This window comes from Ochotona princeps, chromosome 3 (assembly GCF_030435755.1).
Source record: "Ochotona princeps isolate mOchPri1 chromosome 3, mOchPri1.hap1, whole genome shotgun sequence".
Lineage (NCBI taxonomy): Eukaryota > Metazoa > Chordata > Mammalia > Lagomorpha > Ochotonidae > Ochotona > Ochotona princeps.
In genome coordinates, this window is record NC_080834.1 from 33,829,447 (window position 1) to 33,851,366 (window position 21,920).

The 21,920-nt window shown below is 41.7% G+C and overlaps 1 protein-coding gene across 9 annotated transcripts in view; it reads right to left on the reverse strand.

The window, feature by feature from the left end:
* The window catches only part of ITSN1 (intersectin 1), a 209,186-nt gene that overhangs the window by 84,094 nt on the left and 103,172 nt on the right, over window positions 1-21,920 (reverse strand). For all 9 annotated transcript variants that reach the window (XR_009245151.1, XR_009245150.1, XM_058661672.1 and 6 more), the window contains 6 exons: window positions 19,409-19,671; window positions 17,006-17,155; window positions 16,775-16,915; window positions 14,289-14,376; window positions 14,013-14,152; window positions 530-657 (listed from right to left, as the gene is read on the reverse strand). Coding sequence is in view for 7 of the 9 variants with exons in the window: in XM_058661672.1 (XP_058517655.1) it covers window positions 530-657; window positions 14,013-14,152; window positions 14,289-14,376; window positions 16,775-16,915; window positions 17,006-17,155; window positions 19,409-19,671 (910 nt within the window). In the remaining 2 variants the exon portion in view is untranslated. The remainder of the gene's footprint in view (window positions 1-529; window positions 658-14,012; window positions 14,153-14,288; window positions 14,377-16,774; window positions 16,916-17,005; window positions 17,156-19,408; window positions 19,672-21,920) is intronic.

A 21,920-nucleotide genomic window follows, 5' to 3' on the forward strand; every position in this document is an offset into this window, starting at 1 on the left:
GTGAAAATTTTAAAAATCCACAAATACAAATATTCAAATAAAAACAGACAATAATGTGTCTGTTTCCTAAACTGAGATATCTTCAAGTTTGATTTGCAATTGACAAAAGGGAGACAGAGGAAGACAGAGAGGGACCCTCCGGGCTGTGCTGGGGAAGCCCTGGTAGGATGCGAGCTCAGGGGTTTGGGTTTCACATCAGGCACTCTGGCTGCCACTGTTATTAAAACGCTGTGAACTGGAAACGTATTTCAGTCATCAGCATGCAAATGAGCATCCCAAGTGTCCCAATTCCCCATTTATCCACATGGTAGTGGCTTGGGAGCGTTGTGGGAACTAATCAGAAATTCCAGGGAGTACTTACAAAGAGGTATACATACACGTGCTCAAATTCGCAAAAGCACCACACAAGCACACATATGAAAGACTAAGGGATCTTCCTGGTGCAGTGACATCCTGGACAAACCAGGCAAAGCATAGCAGTTTCTCTGCATTCTGCCAGGTGGGTCCACAAGCCACTGAGAAGACTCACCTCTGGGCTTCCTCTTTTTGTTTTTCTAATTCTATGACCTTTCGCTCCTGTTCTTTCAGTTTTAGCCGTTCGGCTTCCATGGACTTCTGTTTCTGGAGTTGCTGCTTATTATGTATTTCTCTCAGCTCCTGTAAGATAATCAAGCAACAGCTTATATCATGACAGGAAGTGATAGTTCAACTATAAAATGTAAGCATGCAACATTTTATAGTAGGGAAGGCTAGGGCACTTGGAAGACAACAATTAGGGTCAAAAAACAGTAACTCGGAAGACTCACATCACTCTCCATGTCAACATGATCTAATCTCCAAAGGCTGCTCAAGTTCACACTCCCATGAGTCTAGCACACTATGTTGTTTTCCATACTGTACTTTGGAAATCCCTCACTAGCGAAGGGCAGAAGAAGCAGCTTAACTGCTAAAGGTACAATAGTAATATTGGCGCATAATCAGTTTTGAGAAATGGTAATGATGATGAATAACAACTTTGTGATTCTTTGAATATTGAATCAACCCCAATTTTTACTGGCAGGGAAGACACAGAGCTCTCTTCATATGCCACTTTCACAGAAACCTCAGCCTCCTGTAGGCACACGCTCACAATGGGTAGGTCTCTCTGCTCCATGATCCTACTCTTTCCTCTAGGGACTATTTTCCTTCAAACAACACTTCTGTTAGACCATCGTCATCACTAAATCCATGTGGGAAGTTGCCAGCTACCCAAGCTTGAAAGTAGAAAAGCTATAATCTGATGAGGAGCACCTTGCCTCCAGTTTCCTCATTTCTATTAGTTCCAGGAAGAGCAGTAATTTCCTTGGAAGGTTACAGAAAATAAAATACCTTCTATGACATTTAAAACAAATGGAAATACCCAAAGAATAAAGAATGAGAAAACATCTGTTGAGAGGGGAATCTGCTCTTTGCACAGAAATCAAATGGTCAATACCCACTTCAGTGAGACGAGCTCCCCCTACTTGGGTCAGTATTAGATCAGGTCAGGAAAGAATGTACTTTCAGTTTTTCTTTGTCTGAGGATGGCTGGTCCAACAAGTGGGCAGTTGAAGGGATTCTATATGGTAAGATTTAAGGACAAAGGCCTGTCTTGATAATTGGAAACTCCAGCAGGTCATGTGTCACCTAGGCCTAAATTCCTATCCTCAGATTCGTTCAGAGATAAATGGAGGGAAGATAATGGCAAATAGAGGGCTTGTCTGTAGCAGGCCAGTACTTATTAATGGAAGAAAGGTCAAACAAGTTAGTCTGGTTAGCTGTCCTAAGGATAAAGTAAGAATGCCTGTACAGGTGTTTTTCAAACTTCAAGTGACTTCTAAGAGACTCAGAAGGGAAATGAGATATAAAAAACAGTTTAATGAAAGAATAGGGGATGGAGAAAAGTACTTGTAGGGGACACTAGAGGTGGGGTGGGGAAGAGGGGAAGAAAGGAAGAAAAAATAAGATGAAGAAAGGGGAAAGGAGAGAGAAAGGGAGGGATGGGTGGATTTCCGTGTGGGGTTAGATCCAGCAGGAAATACTGGAATTATCCAGGCAGGATGTAGCAGTAGGAGGTAACTGATAAGGCACAAACTGGTGGATTATTCCTTAAGGCAGCGGTTCCGGGCACACAGCTTCCAAAACAGGAGCAGCCATGGGAAATGGGCTTAGCTAAGGCCAAGAACTTAACTCCAAAATATAACCCAGGCTCCCTGTGACTGCTTCAACCTCTGAGATAGGAACAGCAACACCAGGGGAAAAAGAATTTCAGCTTTATTATTCATCTTATGCCCTTACCAAAGAATGTAAAACTTTAATTTCAATGTACTAAAATACTCAGCTATTATTGTTGGTTTCCATATTTCTTGATTCACAACCAACAATAAATAGGAATTTTTAATAACATGAATCAAAAATTTGGCTAACAGTTTGGAATAATGGGTCAGTTTAGACCATTAACAGAAAGCTGCTTTTTGGTCTCTTTAGTATCTCAACATGAAAAGCAAACCACGGATCCTGCGCAGTGGCCTAGCTGCTAAAGTCCTCGCCTTGAACATGCCAGCATGCCATATGGGTGCCGGTTCTAATCCAGCTCCCTGCCTGTGGCCTGGGAAAACAGTTGAGGATGGCCCAAAGCCTTGGTTTCCTGCACCCGCATGGGAGACCTGGAGGAAGTTTCTGGTTCCTGGCTTCAGATTGGCTGTTGCGGCTCACTTGGGGAGTGAATCAGCGGACGGAAGATCTTCTTCCCTGTCTCTCCTCCTCTCTGTATATCTGACTTTCCAATAAAAAAAAAAAAAAAGAAGAAGAAAAGAAAACTACACCAGAGTGGCACTAAGTCATACTCAGAGTGTCCTGAGAGAGGGAACAGAGCCAAAGCAGTCAGTGTCCTCACAGACAGGATGGCCCAAAGGTAGAATGATCCTGTGAAAGGGCAGGAAATCAAGGAGGGACTTATATTTTGAGGGTCTGGCATTGTAGCCCAGGTGGCTACACAGTCTGCAGGCCACAACGAACCTGGCATTCTGTATCACAGCCCTGCTTTGAGTTCTGGATTACATACCTAAGAGGCAGCAAAGGATAACCCAAGTACTGGAACCGCTCTCGCCCCCACACTCTGACCTGGATGGACTTCCAGGCTCCTGACTTCCGCCTGGCCCAGCATCAACCTTGCAGTTATTTGGGGAGTGGATCATGGAAGGAAGATTCTGACTCCCTCTTTCATTCTTTCAAATAAAATAATTTTTTTAAAGCTTTAAAAATTTTGATTGGAAAGGCAGATTTACAGAGAGGAGAGACAAAGATCTGCCACCTGCTGGTTCACTCCCCAAATGGCCGTGATGGCAGGAGCTGAGCCAAAAAGGAGCCAGGACCTTTCTCCAGGTCTCCCATGCAGGTGCAGGGTCCCAAAGCTTTGGGCAATCCTTCACTGCCTACCCAGGCCACAAGCAAGGCACTTCATGAGAAGTACAGCAGCCGGGATACATATCAGCCCCCACAGGGATGCCGACATTTGCAAGCACATTAGCCAACTGTGCCAATGCGCCAGCCCCACAAATAAAATATATCTTAAAAACAAAATACCCAAATTTATACTTTCCTGCATTTTAAAATTTCATCCTAAATAACATAAAATCCATAAATTGGTTCAGAAAGAATAATTATGGTGAAAAACTATAATTAAAAAGTACATAATTGGAAACTCAGAGACCAGGACTCCGCTATGAGGCTCCTGGCTTGGCCCACAGCCAGGGCACAGAAGAGATGAACTTTGGATTTTTTTTCAGCAGTGGGGTCTATTTAAGTCTCAGGCTCTCTTCACCATACGATACTATATTCTTAATTTTAGTGCCAGGATTTAGGGTTTTATTCACAATGCTAGAATAAACTAGAAAGATGGAGAAAAAAAATACATATATATATATACATAAAAAAACCAAGAGCCAAAATTAAATACAATGCAGTAAGAAATGACAGGGATGGATAACATTTTAGCATAATGTTGGGGAAGCTAATTATAAATTTTAAAGAAAAATTCACATTTTATCCAGGCAACAAGTATTTATAGCAGAATGATATTCAAAATACTCAACAGCAGGTCCCTCACCAGCAGAAGCTAAGTTGGCCACGGTGCACCCAGGCACTGACTGTGGGCACAAAGACCTTCCATTTCCCCAAAGAAGTACAACACTCATTTCTTTTCTGTACTGAGCTCCCATAGTCAGATGTGGGACTTACTAATAAAATAAATCACAGGATCAGTTAACACACACGAAAATAATGCTAGCAATCCATCATGAAAACCTGATCAAAGCAATAACTAAGGAGTGAATCCAAAGATCTCATGGGGAAAACATGCAGTAATGACTTTTTATTAAAACAATTTTTAGGTGTACCAAGTACACGAAGGAAGATGTTTAGAAAATCAAACAGGACATGCTGAACCTGTCTTTGGAACTAGTCAAGTAAGCTGCAGTGGCCAAGTTCCTCCAAGCAAGCAGAGCTTGCAAGAGTCATGAGATAACATGTCACAGAATAACTAAAGGCTCTGGCACATGATTATCCAGATTTCTTTCTTTTTTTTTTTTTTAAGATTTATTTTGTTTTTATTACAAAGTCAGATATACAGAGAAGAGAGACAGGTAGGAAGATTTTCCGTCCGATGATTCACTCCCCAAGTGACCGCAATGGCTGGTGCTGTGCCAATCCAAAGCCAGGAACCTGGAACCTCTTCCGGGTCTCCCACGCGGGTGCAGGATCCCAAAGCTTTGGGCCGTCCTCCACTGCTTTCCCAGGCCACAAGCAGAGAGCTGGATGGGAAGTGGAGCTGCCAGGAACAGAACCGGTGCCCCTATGGGATTCCAGCATGTTCAAAGCGAGGACTTTAGCCGCTAGGCCACGCTGCCGGGCCCTGATTATCCAGATTTCAAGGGTGCAACGTTTCTTTAGTTTTTCCTTCAACCAAATCAAAGACTGCAGAGAGATGCAATCTGAAGGGACTTGAGATGCCACACAATGAAAGGCATTAGGGGGTCTTCCCTTTGTGTGCACTTGGGGTTTAAGATGTCATCAATCAAAAAAGCAGAGCAGTTAGATTCTAAGATGATAAGCTTCAACAGTGAGAGTCCTGAGAAGATACTCTGTATACTGAAAGCTATCAAATAATTGCTTTACGATAGCCCTTGTAGAACCCTAAATCCTTTCATTTCTGGTAGTAGGAGGTTACAATAATCTCTTAGAAATCAATAACTCAGGGCCAGCACAATGGTTCAACTGTTCATCTTCCATTTCCAAGTGCAGCATCCCATACAGGCGCCGATTTGTGTCCTGCCTGCTCTACTTCCCAGCCAGCTCTCTGCTTGCAGTCTGAGAAAGCAGAGGATAGCCCAAAAGCCTTGGGAACCTGCACCAATGTGGGAGACCCAGTAGAAGCTCCTGGCTTCTGGCTTCAGATCAGCTTAGCTCCAGCCATTTGGAGAGTGAGCCAGCAGATGAAAGATCTTTCTGTTTCTCCATCTCTCTGTATATCTGTCTTTCTAGTGAAAAAAACATACAAGAAAAAAAGGAAAAGAAAAATCAATAATTCTACTGCCATAGGTTTTCTGGCTAGATATTTATCTAGCAATATTGGTAAGGTGTGTACACTAGAGAGTTCTATTCAAGGGTATGGTATATTTTACATTTTTAGGTAAAGTGTAATTATTCAACACCATTTTCATTTTTAAAGATTTATTTAAAAAATAAATTTATTTGAAAGGTGGTGTGAGACAAAGGGAGATATATTTTGTCCCTTGGTTTACTTCCCAAATGCCTAAAATAGCCAGGGCCAGCCAAGGCAGAAGGCCACAGCAAAGAAATTCTAACAGATCTCCCCTACGAGTGGCAGGAACCCAGGTATATGAACCATCATCACTGCCTCCCAGGTTCTGGCTTAACCTGCTGAAACAGGACGCCTCCAGAATGATCTTTTGATACAGTATAATTACTTAATAAATAAAATATTATTAGACAAGTATTCAGGCAATTTTACTTTATACTACAAATAGGTATTTCCTCCAGGAGGTTTTGTTAAGTGCTCCTATGTTATTAAAAAGAGAAAATGCACTCAAGTTGACTCTAAGAACCTGATATCTCCCCCCAAAAATCTCAGCTTGATTCACAAAGCAATAGTTCATTATTTTAAATGCATATCATTCCAAACAATGAAATTGTTAGGCATGGTGGCCTAGTGGCTAAAATCTTTGCCTTGCACACATCAGGATCCCATATGGACACTGGTTCTAATCCCGGCAGCCCCGCTTCCCATCCAGCTCTCTGCCTTTGACCTGGGAAAGCGGTCCAGGATGGCCCAAAGCCTTGGGATTCTGCACCCACGTGGGAGACCTGGAAGAGGCTCCTGGCTTCAGATTGGCTCAGCACAGGCCTTTGCTGCCACTTAGCGAGTGAACCAGCAGAAGGAAGATCTTCCTGTCCTTATATCTGACTTTCCAATACAAATAATTTTTAAAAAAAAACTGTTAGTAAGTTGGGGTACACAAGAGTAAACAGAGCAAGGAAAACATATTTTCAAAAAATAGAATTTTGCTTCCCTTTTTTAATCAAATTGTTTATTAAATACTTATGACTTTCAGAAAGATTCATATGATTATAAATTCAAACAGCTGGACCTGGCTTGGTAGCCTAACAGCTAATGTCCTTGTCTTACACACGCTGGGATCCCATGTGGGTGACGGTTTGTATCCCGGCAGCCCCACTTTCCATCCAGCTCTCTGCCTGGGAAAGCAGTGGACAACAGTTCAAAACCTTGGGATCCTGCACCCACGTGGGAGAACCAGAACAGGCTCCGGGCTCCCAGCTTCAGATCAGTGCAGCTCTAGCCCTTGTGGCTGCTTGGGGAGTGAATCAACGCATAGAAGATCCTCTCTGTCTCTCCTCTTCTCTATATATCTGAGTTTCCAATAAAAATAAGTCTTTAAAACAATTTAAAAAACAAACTGAACCCAGCCAACTAACCTATTGGTAAGGCATAGAGTTTAGTGTACACCACCTATTAATTACTTTGAGTTTTGGGAGTGTTCTAATTATCTGAAATTCACGATATCCCATACAAAGGCCCTACAATCAGAGGGAAAGTGTTTTGCCCTTAGGATGTATCAAAGTGCCTAGATTCAAGTCCCAATTCTGTTTCAGATTCGAGCCAATTTGCATCCTAGGAGGGAGCTTAAGGATTTGGATCTCGGCCACGCATGTGGTAACGTGGATGAAGTTCCTGGCTCCTGGCTTGGGCCTGGGCCAGCCCTTGCCATTGTGGAAATTTAGGGAGTAAACTTTCAAACTGAAGAGCTGTCTCTCGGCCTCTTTCCATCTTTCAAATTAAAAGAAAAACTAAATAATTAAATTCTTAAAAGAAATTAAATTGAAAGAGCAAAACTGAAAATTTTTACAATTACAGGTTATGAGATTCAGAGGAATATATTACTTTACACAGAAACGGTATTTCCCAAAAGAATCACACAGGCAAAAATTAAGTTTTATCTTGAATAAGATGCCAGTCAAACATTATTCTATGTGCTGCGATAAAGCAATACTGTGGTGTGAATGCACCCTGCTTTTTACTGCAGTCTCTGCATATCTTCCCCTGGATCTTTTTCTGTCCACCATTGTCTCCCTTTGCATGCATTTTCTTCCTGAATTCACATTCTGTTCCCCATTCTTTCTCGAGCTCTTTTCTTTTTCCCCTGGTTGTGAAACATTTGCCTTTCACTGCCCTCATAAAGAATGAGCCTGCCACAAAAGCAACAGTATGAAGCCACAAGCATAAAAGCCTCAATTAAGCAAACAATGTAATTGACTGTAACTGGCATGCTCATTTCCATATCAATCCCATGCTTGGGAGGAACAGGTATCATCATCACAGACAGAAGTGACATTTCTAAGAAACCCTTGTGTTTTCTTTAAGGAGCTTGGACTTCCCAAGCACACTGAAGGGATATGTTCTCAATACTCACATGTGCAGAGGAATAAAAACACTGTTTTTTGGAACAGTACACTGACCATCATACTGTCTCCTCTGTGGTAGAAATAAATACACAGAGCCAAGTAAGAACTGAGTGCTCTTTCAGATTTTTGCAGAAAAGTGGCAAATTTGGTGACCTAAAATGCTTACTACAAGAGGCCTTGTTTGTCTTGTTATTCAAAGCTTACAGTGTCACACACATGATGTGTCAAGAGGACAGGCTCAATCATACGCCACGATTACTAGTTACTAATGACTGTCAACATGTACAAAGAAGGCTTAGTCAGTACTGATGGAGGCCATGCAGTAGGTGTGTATAACACGAAGGTGTGAAGAGAACAGCTCCCTGACTGGCAGGGCCCGGGGAGCTACCAGCTGCTTAGCAGGGCTAAGTGGATTCATCTCTGACCACCTTGACGCAGTTTTCACTCCCCCTTGCATGGACTCTCAACCACCCCACTATGTAATCTATTGAGGCATTGTCTGCCCCTGTGAGATGGCTTTTACAACCAATGTGAGCTTAAGAGTTAATGTTACTGAGGATGTCCTGGTGAGTGGGCCTTTAACTACACACAGGAGTATAATTAAGTCTGTGCTGTTTACCCATTGCCATAAAATCTGGCCCAGATATTTATCATGCTTTCCGGGGAATGGCTTGATAAGAGGAACTCTAAAAGTTATCCTGTTACTGTGACCCTAAAGGTCATTCTGCTATGACAAAGAATATAGTTACTATGACCCTAAAGGCCATACTGCTATGACGAAGAATATAGCTACTGTAACCCTGAAGCCTATCCTGCTAAGGCAAAAAATATAGTTACTGTGGTCTTAAAGGTTAGCCTGTCCTTGCAATTCTTTAGAATATAGAAAATGTAGCTGTTTTAGTTGTTTTCATAAATTTTTAGCTAGAGGAAATACAGGGTGATTTCACTAACATCATAAAGAGATATTTTTGATTATTGTTTGATCACTTATGAAGTTGTAAAGCCTGCAGTTGTGGAGGAATGTAATGTTTATAACTTTTTGTCTTAGATCTTCATGTTTTTTCTCTCTTGATGTATTTCTCCCATTTAGTGATAGATAAGTTGTAGAACAAGAATTGTATTAGGAGTGTATTACTGCATAAGATGTGTTGTCTACTGAGAAACTCTTGGTTGCAACGGTGGAATGGATAATGCCTTGCCTAATACTGAAACAATTTGTAGAATTGTCTTTGGAAACACTCACTCATCCATTGTAGAGTTGAAACTTAAATAGAGTAACTTAGCTCATTGCTAACTGCAATTCTTTCCGCTGTTATTTCCCTTGCTTTAACAAACTGTGTGAGCTTACAGACCTAATGGCCAACTAATGTCAATAACCCCGATCCCCATAGACCAAGGCCCCAGACCTTTTAACTCTTACAAGATAGGGGTCTGGTTGACACAGGCGGCGCCTAGGTTATAGTCCAGACCTGAGGAGAGCAGATGAAGACTGACAAGCCAAGATAAGCAAGGAATATGGAATCCTTCCTCAATCATTTCTCAAGAAGTTGTAAATTGTAACCCCCTGAAGCTATGTCAATATGCCCCTAAGAAAAAACTTTGTACTGCTTTTGTATAAATAAAGCGGACAGCTTTCTCGCTTTGTCCACTACGATCAAGGAATCTGGTGGTCCGTCTCCTTCTTTCTCTCTTCACGCCTCATCCACGCACCCTTCCCGAGTTCCGAACCTCGGCTGGAGCTGGACTCCGGCACAGTACTTCCTGGTAAACGCTAGTTTAGGCACTGAGCACTCATCTGCGTAGGGAAACCTGTGGCCCAGAGCTGCAGCAGGTTCACCATTCTTAGTCTGAGAGATGTGCATGGCCTGAGTAGGGCATGGAGACCTTTAGAAAGAAGTCTAAGTGGATGACACAGCCCAGGAGAACTGCCAGGCACTGCCACATTGCCTCCTCCATTGCCACTGACTGGAAGAGAGAAACACTCAAATGTAAATGGTCGTTTGTGCGAGCACTTGTCTGGCACACAGACACGAGACAGGGACCAACACGGACTCAACATTTTATCACAAAATGGAAAACCCAACCTCTGTGTTGTAGTGGATTCTCTTGGCTTGGCATGCCGTAAAGCTGTGTAAACTACAAATCGTCTTTATACCACTGTTACAGCTCCACGCAGGCAGAGTATGTCAGATCAGGCTGTCAGGCTGCAGTAATTACTAACACTGACAGGGCAGGCAAAGGCACGACTACTCTCCAAAAAACTCTTCTCAGCAATGGGATTTGACATGATGACATAATTTTAGACCAGTGGATAAGTACAACAGGACTCCCAGAAGGCTTTGGTTTTACTGTAAGTTGAGGTATAAAGAGAAGCTCATAGTTCATCAGAAACTTCAAATTCATGTTTCTGCAGCACAAATCCAGAATACTGCCGATTTCTTAACATAAAAAAAAAAACTTGCTGCATACAGAATGTATTTGAAAAGCAGCAACACTTGATCAATAAATTTGATCCATTCCATTAAAAATGCTTTCCAGTGGTAATTCACACTAACAATCACTAACAAGACCAACTGCTACTTGTTAATCACTGACTGACTTGCTCATCTGATCCTCAGAGAATATCCAGCACATGAGCTTCAAGCATGACTGCTATCAGTTCCCATCAGTCTTTAGGTTTCTTCTTAATGCGTTTATTAGCTGCTATAGCATTCCGAATTTCTTCACAATTCTTCATTTGGACTGACAGATCAGAAAGATACATCTTGGACCCTTTCCTGGAGTTTATCAATACACCTTTAACATTAGTCTACTCAAATGCATGCCCTCAATTTCTTTGCAGTCAGAGAGAAGTTCAGGGCAACAGACTCTTGACCCAGAACTGAATCTGGAACCAACTGGCATCGGTCGGCCACAGATACAAGTACGCGTCATATACTTAGTACGCTGCTTCCTCTACAAAACAAATACCTACTAACATGACCACAAAAGTAACTCTTCTACACTTAATTAATGACAAGTATTCTCTTCTTAGACGGTCAGATACTGTGTAGAAAAAATTAATTCTTTTTGATGACGAGTGAAAAAGCACAAAACCACAACATTCTTCAAGGTATTTGTTGAAAAAGTTAAGACACATCTTGGAACGTTTACATCTGCCTTGCTCTTAGAGTGCCTAGGTTCCAGCCCTGGCTACGCTAACTCCAGCTCCCTGTGAATGGATATCCTGGCAGGCAGCAGGTCACAGCAGAGAGTGGGGGTCGCCACGACACACCTGAGTTCTAGGATACTGGTTTTAGACTGATCTACCTATAGCTGTTATGAGCATTTTGGCAAGTAAAGCAGCAAGTGGAATATCTCTCTGTTAGTCTGCCTCTTTTAAATCAAATCAGGGGGGAAGAAAAGGGGGCGAATGTTCATGGAAATGGAATTAAAAGACAAATTTATTGTGGTGCAGAAAAAATTTGAAATCCATGCATTCAAAAGGTCTTGAATAAATTCATGAAATGTGGGGTGGTCCTGTGGTGCAGCAAGCTAAGTTGCTCTCTAGGCCGACAGCATCCCATATGGGCGTCAGTTCATTTCTGACCCAGCTCCCTGCTAATGTGCCTGGGAAAGCAGCAGAGGATAGCTCAAGTACTTACGCTCCTGCATTCATATGGGAAGTCCAGATAAAACTGCCTCTGAACTGGCTCAGTCAAAAACTTATGAGTCTATTTTGGGAATGAATCAGCAGATCTTTCTCTTTGTTTCTTTATCTCTCTGTAACTCTTCCAGATAAAGAAACATTTTTTTTTAAATGTACTCATGACAAAACTATGTTATGGATTTAGAAAAAAGTTTTGTGCCAAAATAAACTTTAATATTTCATTCCCTATAAACCACCCTGAAACATCCATACTAGCTTGTTCTCCTTTTTTAAACTCCCCAGCATTAATCCAAAATTAAAGTTACCAAGGACATACTCAGTGTTCATATTCACACAAGCATCTAGCTGATGCAGAAGGCAAGATTAGTCCATCAAGCCTGTTAAGAACAACTCCCAGCACATTTCAAGGGTGTTTGCTTTAGCAACAGTTAACAGCAATCCTACTGCCAAAATAATTTAATCCTGAAATTTGGTATTCATCAAAACTCCTGCGTGAGAGTATACTTTTCTAATACCTTATTCTTGTGTGATGAGTCAAATTTCTGGAAAAAGCAACTTTAATTTTGAAGGCAGAAAACGTTTCAATATCACCTGAGTGCAATACATATGTGAATGTTTCATGGTACATATTTCCGGAAATGATGAAACGCTGGCAACAGTGTTAACATTCTTTTGCTTAAAACACTGACAGGACACACTGTGGGTATTCTTACTACACTTATTCTAGAGATGGAGAATTAATAGCAGTACAGTTGATCCTGACATATCACACCTAAACACACACACACACAAAGTAAAAGTGAACATACACAGCAGACACACATATACTGGGTACGTATAAAAGCAAAGTGAAGAAAAAATTAAGTTGGCCCAAATAGTACTTCCCCTAAGAGCATTTTCCTGGAATTATACAACCGAGAAAACTTCATTACTTAATACTCCAAAAAAAAAAAAAAAAACCAGCATAAAAACCTCAACCTCAGAGGTCTAGACAATCTGGTCGGGAATCTCATCTAACAGCACACTGAAAATCTCAAAAAGCCCTCCTAATTAAAAACAATTCTTTTTATTAAAAAAGAAAAAAAAAAACCAGGAGTTTTCATTTGTCTTTAGTGTCAAAAGCTAAATTTGGTACAGTCAAGGAGAAAAGAAGTTTAACTCAGGGTTAAGTGCTTGGTGGGTCGGTGTCAGAATTAGTTAAGCCAACCAGCATCCGATGAGCACCAGTTTAAGTCCTAGCTGCTTCAATTCTGACCCAGCTCTCTATTACTACTCCTGGGAAAGCAGCAGCAGACAGCCCAAGGATCTGGTCCCCTGCTGCCCACATGGGAGAGTTGGTGGCCAACTCCTGGCTTCAGCCCTACCCTGCCTGTTGTAGACATCTGAGCAATGGGATCCTGGCAATGGCATGGCTCATCCCAAGGCTGTTATGGGCACGCACAAAGGAAATCAGTATTTAGGAGATCTGTCTCTTTTCCTTTTAAATCAGTAAGTGGGATAAACAAAGTAAGACACAAAATTTAACTTAAGAAAATTTAAAAGAAGAAAACAAATACTTGGAAGGGAATTAAAATATTCAATTTCTTGTAAGAATGAAATTGATTTTTAAACCTCCAATACTAGTTAAATCTAAACTGCCCCATGATCAGTATTCTTAACAAATGAGCTATTGGGATTCTTTTTTTATTATTATTGTTGTATTGGCATTCTTTTATAGAACATAAGCACTAACATTCAGATGGTAAAACTGTAAAGTTAAATGAAAAATACCCAAAGGAAAACAGGGTGTGTGACCTGCCCATTACACACTCCCTCTGAATGCCAGTAGTTCCCTGAATCTGACAAAACCATACAGCACTTCTGTCACACAGACAAAGCGATCACCTCACAAAACAGTACAATCCCGAAACGTGCGAAAACAAAACACGGGTATTCGAACAGACACAATCTTAAAGATAGGAACTGGCAGAAAAATTCTTAGTTTGAGCAAGAAAACAGCTCCTCTCAGTGACTGTTGAAGAACACAGGCAGATGAACTCTTCAGACCTGAGCCTTTCTGATTCACCTTGCTGTGATTACAAACGGAAAAGCAGGGAGATGCACAAAGATGCAGCTGAGATTAAAGACGGGTGTTTTGTTGGGGCTACTCACATCACCCAAATTTATAAGATGTCCAATTTATGCCTTGTATTTTAAGCGAAAAAAATGTCATTTAGATTGCCTCATGCTCCTTTACAAATGTTGAAGACTGTCAGAAAGGTTGACAAACCAGCATAATAAATTTTTCTGCCGGACACTGAGAAAGTAAAGGTAGGACAAACACGCAGGCATAAACGGAAGTTACCTTCAGCTGGTTATTGAAAATATCAATCTCCTGTAGTTTTGATCTAGTTTCTTTCTCCACTTCATCCAGTTGCTCTCGTAGTTGCTGCCGAGTTAGTTCTTTTGCTTCTAAGGCTCTTTTGAGTGTAACAAGTGAATCCCCTAATTTAGAGAAACATTGCAAGAAAAGGAAAAACCGACAGTGAGGAATATACTTTTCAGCATTTTCTTTTCACAGAGGCAATTTTGGTCAGATGAGATGCAAAAAAACAACTTAAAAAAAAAATAAAACACCTACTGTGCAAACTGTTTTGCTGAACCTGTTTTAACTGGTCATTGAGTATCTGCTTCTCTGGAATAAGTCTTCCAAGCATCTGCTGAGACTCCTAGGAGAGACAGAAGCAAGCAGCAGTGACAGGGAACACCACCAGGCCTGCAATCCCCAGCCGAGTTCACATCAGTGCTGCAACCCCTAGCAGACACCTCTCACCACATCCCTAGGCCTGGTCTATGGTGAAACTGCATTCCACTCCGAGTCAGAGTGCCTCTTGATTTCTGGCCAAGAAATTAACTCTGTTTACAAAATAACTTTCCAATAAAATAAAGTTGGGATAGTAATGATTTCATTGCTTATATTCCTGCTGACTTACTGGACACTTAAAAGCTTTAAAAGAAAATACACTATAACCATGACTCAGCAGAGAGTGATCTCTCAATATTACCTTGATTAAATTCAAATACAGTAATACTGTCTGTAAGTTAATACAACATTCCAAATAGGAACTCTACTATTTATTCTATTCTGAGCTTTGAAACTTACTGGGCTGAATTGGTTAACCCTATACTTGAAGCTGGAAGCAGTAATCAAAAAAGTTTAATAATCAGATCTTAGCCTCTGTATATTTTTTCAACACACAGGATGGAATTTTTTTTTTTTTTAACAGGATGGAATTTTAAACAGGTACACCATAAGATTAAAAGCAACTATTTTTTAACCGGCACACGATAAAAGCTGAACAAACATGAACAAGGTTGCTTGAAGTTTGCATGGGTAACTTTCCAAGCACAGAATATGCTTTAATTCAGCTCAGAAATTTCCCATTTGGTTTCTATAAGTTTCATTTAGGACATCTTGACTTGATGAAAAACCGTCTTTATGAATTGACTTTGGTTTGAAGAAATGAGAAAGCCTTAGTTAAAAATCTGCACCAGACCCAGCGTGGTGGCCTAGTGCCTAAAGTCCTCGCTTTGCACCAGCCGGGATAAACCTTTCTGTACTCCACTGGACTATCTGAGTGGTAGACAGACCAAGTTCAACAGTAAGGATACAGAGGAAGAGGAGCTTGGCTCAGCCATTAGAATGCCACTTGGGAGACCAACATCACCCATTGGAGTGCAGGTTTGGGCACCAAATTCTCCACTTTTTGAACCAGTTCCTTACTAACGGACATCCTAGCAGCCAGCAGGGCACTACTGTAACTTGGGTCCAAGGGACATACATGGGAGATTCAGATCAAGTTCTGAGCTCCTTGTTTTGGCCTGGTACAGCCTTTGCACCTAGGAAAGCAGAGGAAAACAGCCTATGTCCCTGGGTCCTGCAATTGCATGGAAGACCTGAATCGAGCAAGCTCCAGGTTCCTCCCCGGACAAGGCCTAGCTGTTGGCAGCCATTTAGAGAATGACCACTAGATAAAAGATCTCTCATTATATATATAAATCTGCTTTTCAAATAAAATAAATCTTTAAAAAATTAACAGAGTTAGCTAGCATTCTGACAGCATGAAGAGGGGGAGAATCTCTGATTAGGGTTAATGCCCTACGTTGAGAGTGGTCTTGTGAAAAGTTCTGCTTTCCTCCCTCAGATTTTCTCTGGCTCTTACACTTCAAAACTTTCTCTGCCACTGCCCTTTGCAGATGCTGGCACATTAATGTTGGACAATCTAACTGCCAAAGCTCTGAGAAATAAATCTCTTTTAAACAATATTTATTTGAAAAAGTATATTGAGGGATGGAGGGAGGACAGAGAGAGAGTGAGAGAGAGCTAGTCTTTAAAAAGAAAAGATTTATTTTTATTGGAGAGATATACAAAGAAATGGAGAGATGAGAGAAAGAGAGAGAGAGCACTTCCATCCACGGATTCACTCCCCAAGTGGCCAAAACAGCCAGAGCTGAGCCAATCTGAAGCCAGGTGCCAGGAGGCTCCTCCAGGTCTCCCACATGGGCGCAAGGTACCAAGGCTTTGGGCCATCCTTAACTGCTTCTCCAGGACACCAGCAGGGAGCTGGATTGGGAGTGGAGCAGCTGGGACTTTAGCACCATTCTGTCTGGCTGCAGTTTATTCTGGAAGATATCCTTCCATTGCTTTCAGGTCTGTGCTCCAGCAACACTCTCAAACAGGTCCGTCTCCTTGACTTTAGGTAAAAGCAAAATCTCTCCTACCCCAAGGCCTCCGACGCCCCTTCCAGACTCATTCCCAGGGCATGTCTTCTCTTTCTCACAGTACTCGCTTGTTCAGTGTCTGCCCTCCTTGCACACACAGGGAAAGCCCCGTGGAGATGAAATGGCCCTCAGTGGCAGTATCAGCACAGACGAGAATGCTGGCTGGGCAAACAATCATCAAGCCTGTTGACTTGACACCTTACTTCTCAGGCAGTGATTGTCCATGGCATCTTTGGCTCTAGCACTCAAGACAGGGCAATGCTTCACGTCTGCTGGGTGAGTCAGTGAAAGGAACCCAACAAAAGCAAGGGAGCCTAAAAGCTCTTACAGGAAGCATTTCCTCACCTGTAACTGTTGCTGGAGGTGAGTGATCTCAGCGATTCTCAACTCTCTGGATTTGTTCGTGCTTTCAATTTCTTGCCTTTGGGTAGTCAAACGACATCTGATATCCTGAAGTTTGCCTTCAAGTTGATGCTTTTTATCATTCTTTAACAAAATGAAAGATAACAGGAATTGTTACCATTTTCAAGGTTCAATGTTAAGTGAATTTCCCAACCATAATCCAGAGCCACTCACTAGAGCTTCTAATTCAAATTCCAAAGTCTTTTTCTTTGCTTTCAGTACAACTATGTCCTCTTGTTCTTTGTTTCTTTGATTGAGAAGTTCTTGTCTCCGATTCCGCTCCCATTCAAGTTGTCGTTGTCTTTCAAGTTCCCGTTTTGCAGCCTGTGACATTTACAAGCAATTTATTAACTTCGCAGTTCTGGCAATAAACAATGTCTCCTAACAAGAGTAACAACCAGTAAGACTTTCCACTGAGCAATGAAGCATTACAAAAAATGATATTGCAAAATAACCCCCAAAAAATCTACAAAAATACTGTGTTCCTTCTAGAGAAGAAAGAGAACATTCAGAACTATTTCTACAACATGGGAGCTGACAGGATTATTTCACCACTGGAATTCCTTTCTTTATGTCTTAACGAATGCTCAAGCAGTAAACAAAAGTATTCTTTCTTACTGGCTTACAAAAACAAAGGAACACTTCTTTATCCAGTGAAAGCAAACTAAAACCCCAAGAACAAAAACTGGGTTTTCTTCCACCATGTGAAATCATGATGTACAGTCTGACTATCCTTTACCTGAAGTACTTTGTACCACAAATGTTTCAGATTTGGGGATTTCTTTATTTTCAAATACCTACAGACTTTACTAGTTGAATAACCCTAATCCTGAGACCTAAAACCCAAATCAATTGGATTGCAGAGCAGTTGGTGCTTTGTATTACATACCACTCAACCTATATTTCAAATTTTAGAAGTCCCTGACACTGACCTCTCTACTCTCTCATTCCCTTATGATAAAACTTGGTTGATTTTTCTGGACATGTGAGTTCACCTCAATGCAATGGCTGGGGACTCTTGGGTAAAACACATGGCCCTATTTATGGCACTTGCCCCTAACTTTCCCATCTTCCAACTGCTCTTTGGTAAGAAGGACCACAAAACAACATCATAGTCACCACTGTGTTTCCACATTTATTTTTCTGAATAAACACTTTGAAATGTCATTTTTTTAAAATGTTGGCCAATGCAAGGCTGTTTCTCTTACTTATCCACTTGGGAAATTAATGTCTTAGACTAGTAACTTCCTGAATCAGTTCATGAAAACGAAGTTCTTTTGTTGTTGGTTTTTTTTTTAATGAAGAAAAACTCCTTGTTGTCAAAGTTCCCTCACTTGAGAGAACCACAGCACTGATCCTTCAAGGATACATGAAAACTGGAAAGACAAACAGGAGACTGCTTTTGCCCCTGGCCAGGTATGGCATCAATCTACGAACAATCCTGTAGCAGACAGTGAGGATTCTCCCAGCAATAGCTGTTAGTGTTCAAATAAAATTTGGGGTGGGTTTTGTGGTGGAGCAGGTTGTTGCTACTTGGAAATTCAACATCCCAATTCAGAGTGCCTAGACCTGAGTTCTGCCTCCGCTTCTGTTCCAGCTTCCCATTAATACCAGGACGCAGCAAATGATGAGCCCCAAGGAAGTTCCTGGTTCCAAATGCAGCCTAGCCCAGCATCACTGAATGCAGCCACTAGACACACCTTCGTCACTTTCTCACCACCCACTTCCCTTCTTCCTCCCCTGCCACTCTCATTTTCAAATAAATAAAACTCCAGAACAATGTAATTGATATGACAAGACTATCATCAAAAACTTACTAAAAATGTTTGTAACAGGGACAGACACTGTGACAAAGTGGGTTGGGCCGCTGCTTCCAACACCTGAACCCTGCTTGTAGCAAAATTCTCATTCAATTTATAGCATGCCATTTCTGATTCCAGCTAATGTACTACTAATGCACCCAGGATCCAGATGTGGGGGACCTCAAATCTGGGAGTCTCAGGTTCCTGACTTTGGCCTGGCTGAGCTCTGCCTTCTGTGGACACATCTCTCTTCTGTCTCACTCTGCCATACTCCGTTTCAAAATATAAACAAACAAGTCTTCTATTAAAAAATGTTCATAACAGTATCATTTACAACAGCCAAATATCCATTCATTTGTGAACAGATAAAGGAAATATGGCTCATGTATACAAGGGAATACTACTCGGCCACAAAAAGAAATAAAATGCTGATTCCTGCTACAATGTGGATGAATTTTCAAAGCATGTGCTAAGAGAAAGCCATTCGCTAAAGATCACATCCTATCTGATTCCATTTGCAAGACAATCTCCAGAGTAGGAATTTTTTGGCCATGGAAAGCCAGTCAGTGTTTGCCAGGGCCTGGGAAAAGAAAAAAAACAACGCGTAAACTTTTGGCTGAGTAAACGGTTTCTTTTGGAGGTGATGAAAACGTTCTAGAACTAGATAGTGGTGACATCTGCACAAGTCTGTGACTACATCAGAGGATCGCTGGGAGAATTCTAGAAGAGAGAGTGAGTGCTCAGGTACTGTAGGGGCTGCTCCACGGATGCTTACCTCTCGCCTCTCTATTTCTTTCCTCCTTTCCTCCTCTCTCTGCCGTTCTAGTTCCCGTTGCTTTTCCAGTTGCTTCTCCAGCTCCAGTTGTCTCTTGCGCTCTTGTTCCTGCCGCTCCCGCTCTTTCCTTTCCTGCTCCGCTCTCTCCAGCTGGGCCAAGCGCTCCTGCTCTTTGCGCTGCTGCTCCAAGAGAGCTTGTCTTCGTTTTTCCAGCTCCAGGTTGCCACGTTCAAAGTTCTCGCGCTTCTTATCTTCAAATGTGACTTTGAGACAAAGAACAGAGTCATCAAGCCAGGATCCTCAATGGACTGTTCAAAGCAAAAGCTCATTGGCATGTTTGGGATTTGAAGAACACATCCAAACTTGGAGCTTCCAAGGCTTCCTTACTGTGCAAAAACCTCTTGCCCCTAAATTCTCTGCTTAGAATTTTCTCTCCATGCCAGACACTGTTTCCAAAAAACCATTTGTATTATACTTCTACATCATCACCCAACCTTCTTTACTTCTCCATTACCCCATTTTCTGCTACACTGAGCCTCCCAAATTCTCCTGTACCACTAATCTCTCCAAGTTGCCCACCATGTATATGCTTTGGCCATCTAACAAGACGATTTCTTGAAGAGTAGTTTTTGAGACTTTCACGCTTTACAGCAAGTAACAAGTTGTGCTTCAACCGTTACGTATATTACCATTAGTAAATATTTCTCCATTCACTGTTCATTATTCTTCTTTGAAATACCAATGAGGAATTTCCAAACCTACCACCCAGGTCTACCTTTTTTGGGGGGGTTCCCCACTCTTGTTAAGCTTTTATGTCCGTTATACTTTATTCCAAAAACCTCACCCTCCAAGTCTCTTACTGCCTACAGTGCTGTGTGTTTCCTTCACATGCTTCCCCATGGTACCAACACCAGTCATGGCAATCACATACGCTAGCCTCTGTGCTGTGCCACTGCCATTGTTCCAAATGTACTTCAAGAACCATTGTTTCTCTTTGTCTTCCTTCAGAGCTTGGCGCATCCTTCTTGCCTCTTTCCACATTCCTGTTTTGACTTCACTGCACATGCTATAATCAGGCATTAAGGCACAAAAACAGCAAGCACACTTGGGTTTCCCTGTTCTGGTAGCCTTGCCAATTTCAGAAGAGGGAACTTCCTCTTTACCACCTTAAATCTTAAAGGCCCTCCATGGCAGAAAGCAATGAAGTAATATCACATACCACAACATGGATCAATCTCAAAAATAATACGCTATGTGAAAGAAGCCAGACGCAGATGATCCCATAAACATATTATTCAGTTTATTTGAAATATCCATGTAATGGAGAGTGGAATGATTGTTGACAGGGGTTGGAGGGCAATAAGAATGAGGAGAGAAGAACATGGCTTGAAACGGGGCATAGGTGAAGGGGGTTTGACGCAGTGAGTGTGCTACACACCTCCTTTGTAGATGATTGCTGGCATCCCCACAACCCTAGCACATTCAACTGTACAGCCTTAACTACCCCTCAGGGTAGTGCGAGAAGAGGCCATGAGGGCAGAGCTCCCAGGATGACATTAGTGGCTTTATAAAAGGAAGGAGAAAGAGAAAGAGATCTGCCTTATCATCTATGCCAGCAAGCAGGAAGGAAGGACTGTGGCAGAACACAGAGGGAAGGCTGCTGTCTGCAAGGCAGGCAAGGGTCTCAGCAGGAACCTGGCAGCCAAGCACCTTCATCTTGAATTTCTAGCTTGTAATGCCAGCATCATGTAGGAGTGCTGGCTTATTTCCTGGCTGCTCTACTTCCCATCCAGTCCCCTGCCAATGTGCTGGGAAATGCAGCAGAAGGTATACCATGTATTTGGGCCCGTGATACCTACAAGAGAAGCCCAGATGAAGTTCTAAGTCCTAGCATCGCCTGGCCCAGCCCTGGCCATTGCGATTACCTGGGAAGTGAACCAGTGGATGGACAACCTCTCCCTATGCTCTGCTCTTTCTTTGTAACTTAATTCTAAATAAACTACTTTAAAAAAAAGGATTGACTTTAGGTATTTTGTGAATTTCACTTAAATCTTTCAAAAATTCTCAAAATCTTCAACTGCCTTTTAAATTCTAGTATCTGGCCCTGTTCATAGTATAAATAAGGCAAACAAACAAGGGCTGTTTAAAAATCAATGCACAAACAAAACATTCTGAGAATGTTGCTTCCTGTTAAAATGCTTACATGAATCTACACACATAAAAAGAAAATCTCAGATTTTAAACACTTCTGCCTTCATCCACCACTGACAGTTATTCATCTCCATGGTCATCCAAGGCTGACCTGTTCCTCTTGTCCACCAATAATGACCCTGTGCAACAAATCTCCACTCAATAGTAACAAATTACATGGAGATTTCATTGTGGTCTTTCCCAGCCTATGACAACATACCAGAAGTAATCTCTGCTGTTCATCTGTAAAACTCTCCAGGAATTTTTGACATGCACCTACCACTTTCTTGATTATTGAGGGATGTACCTAACACCCTCTACC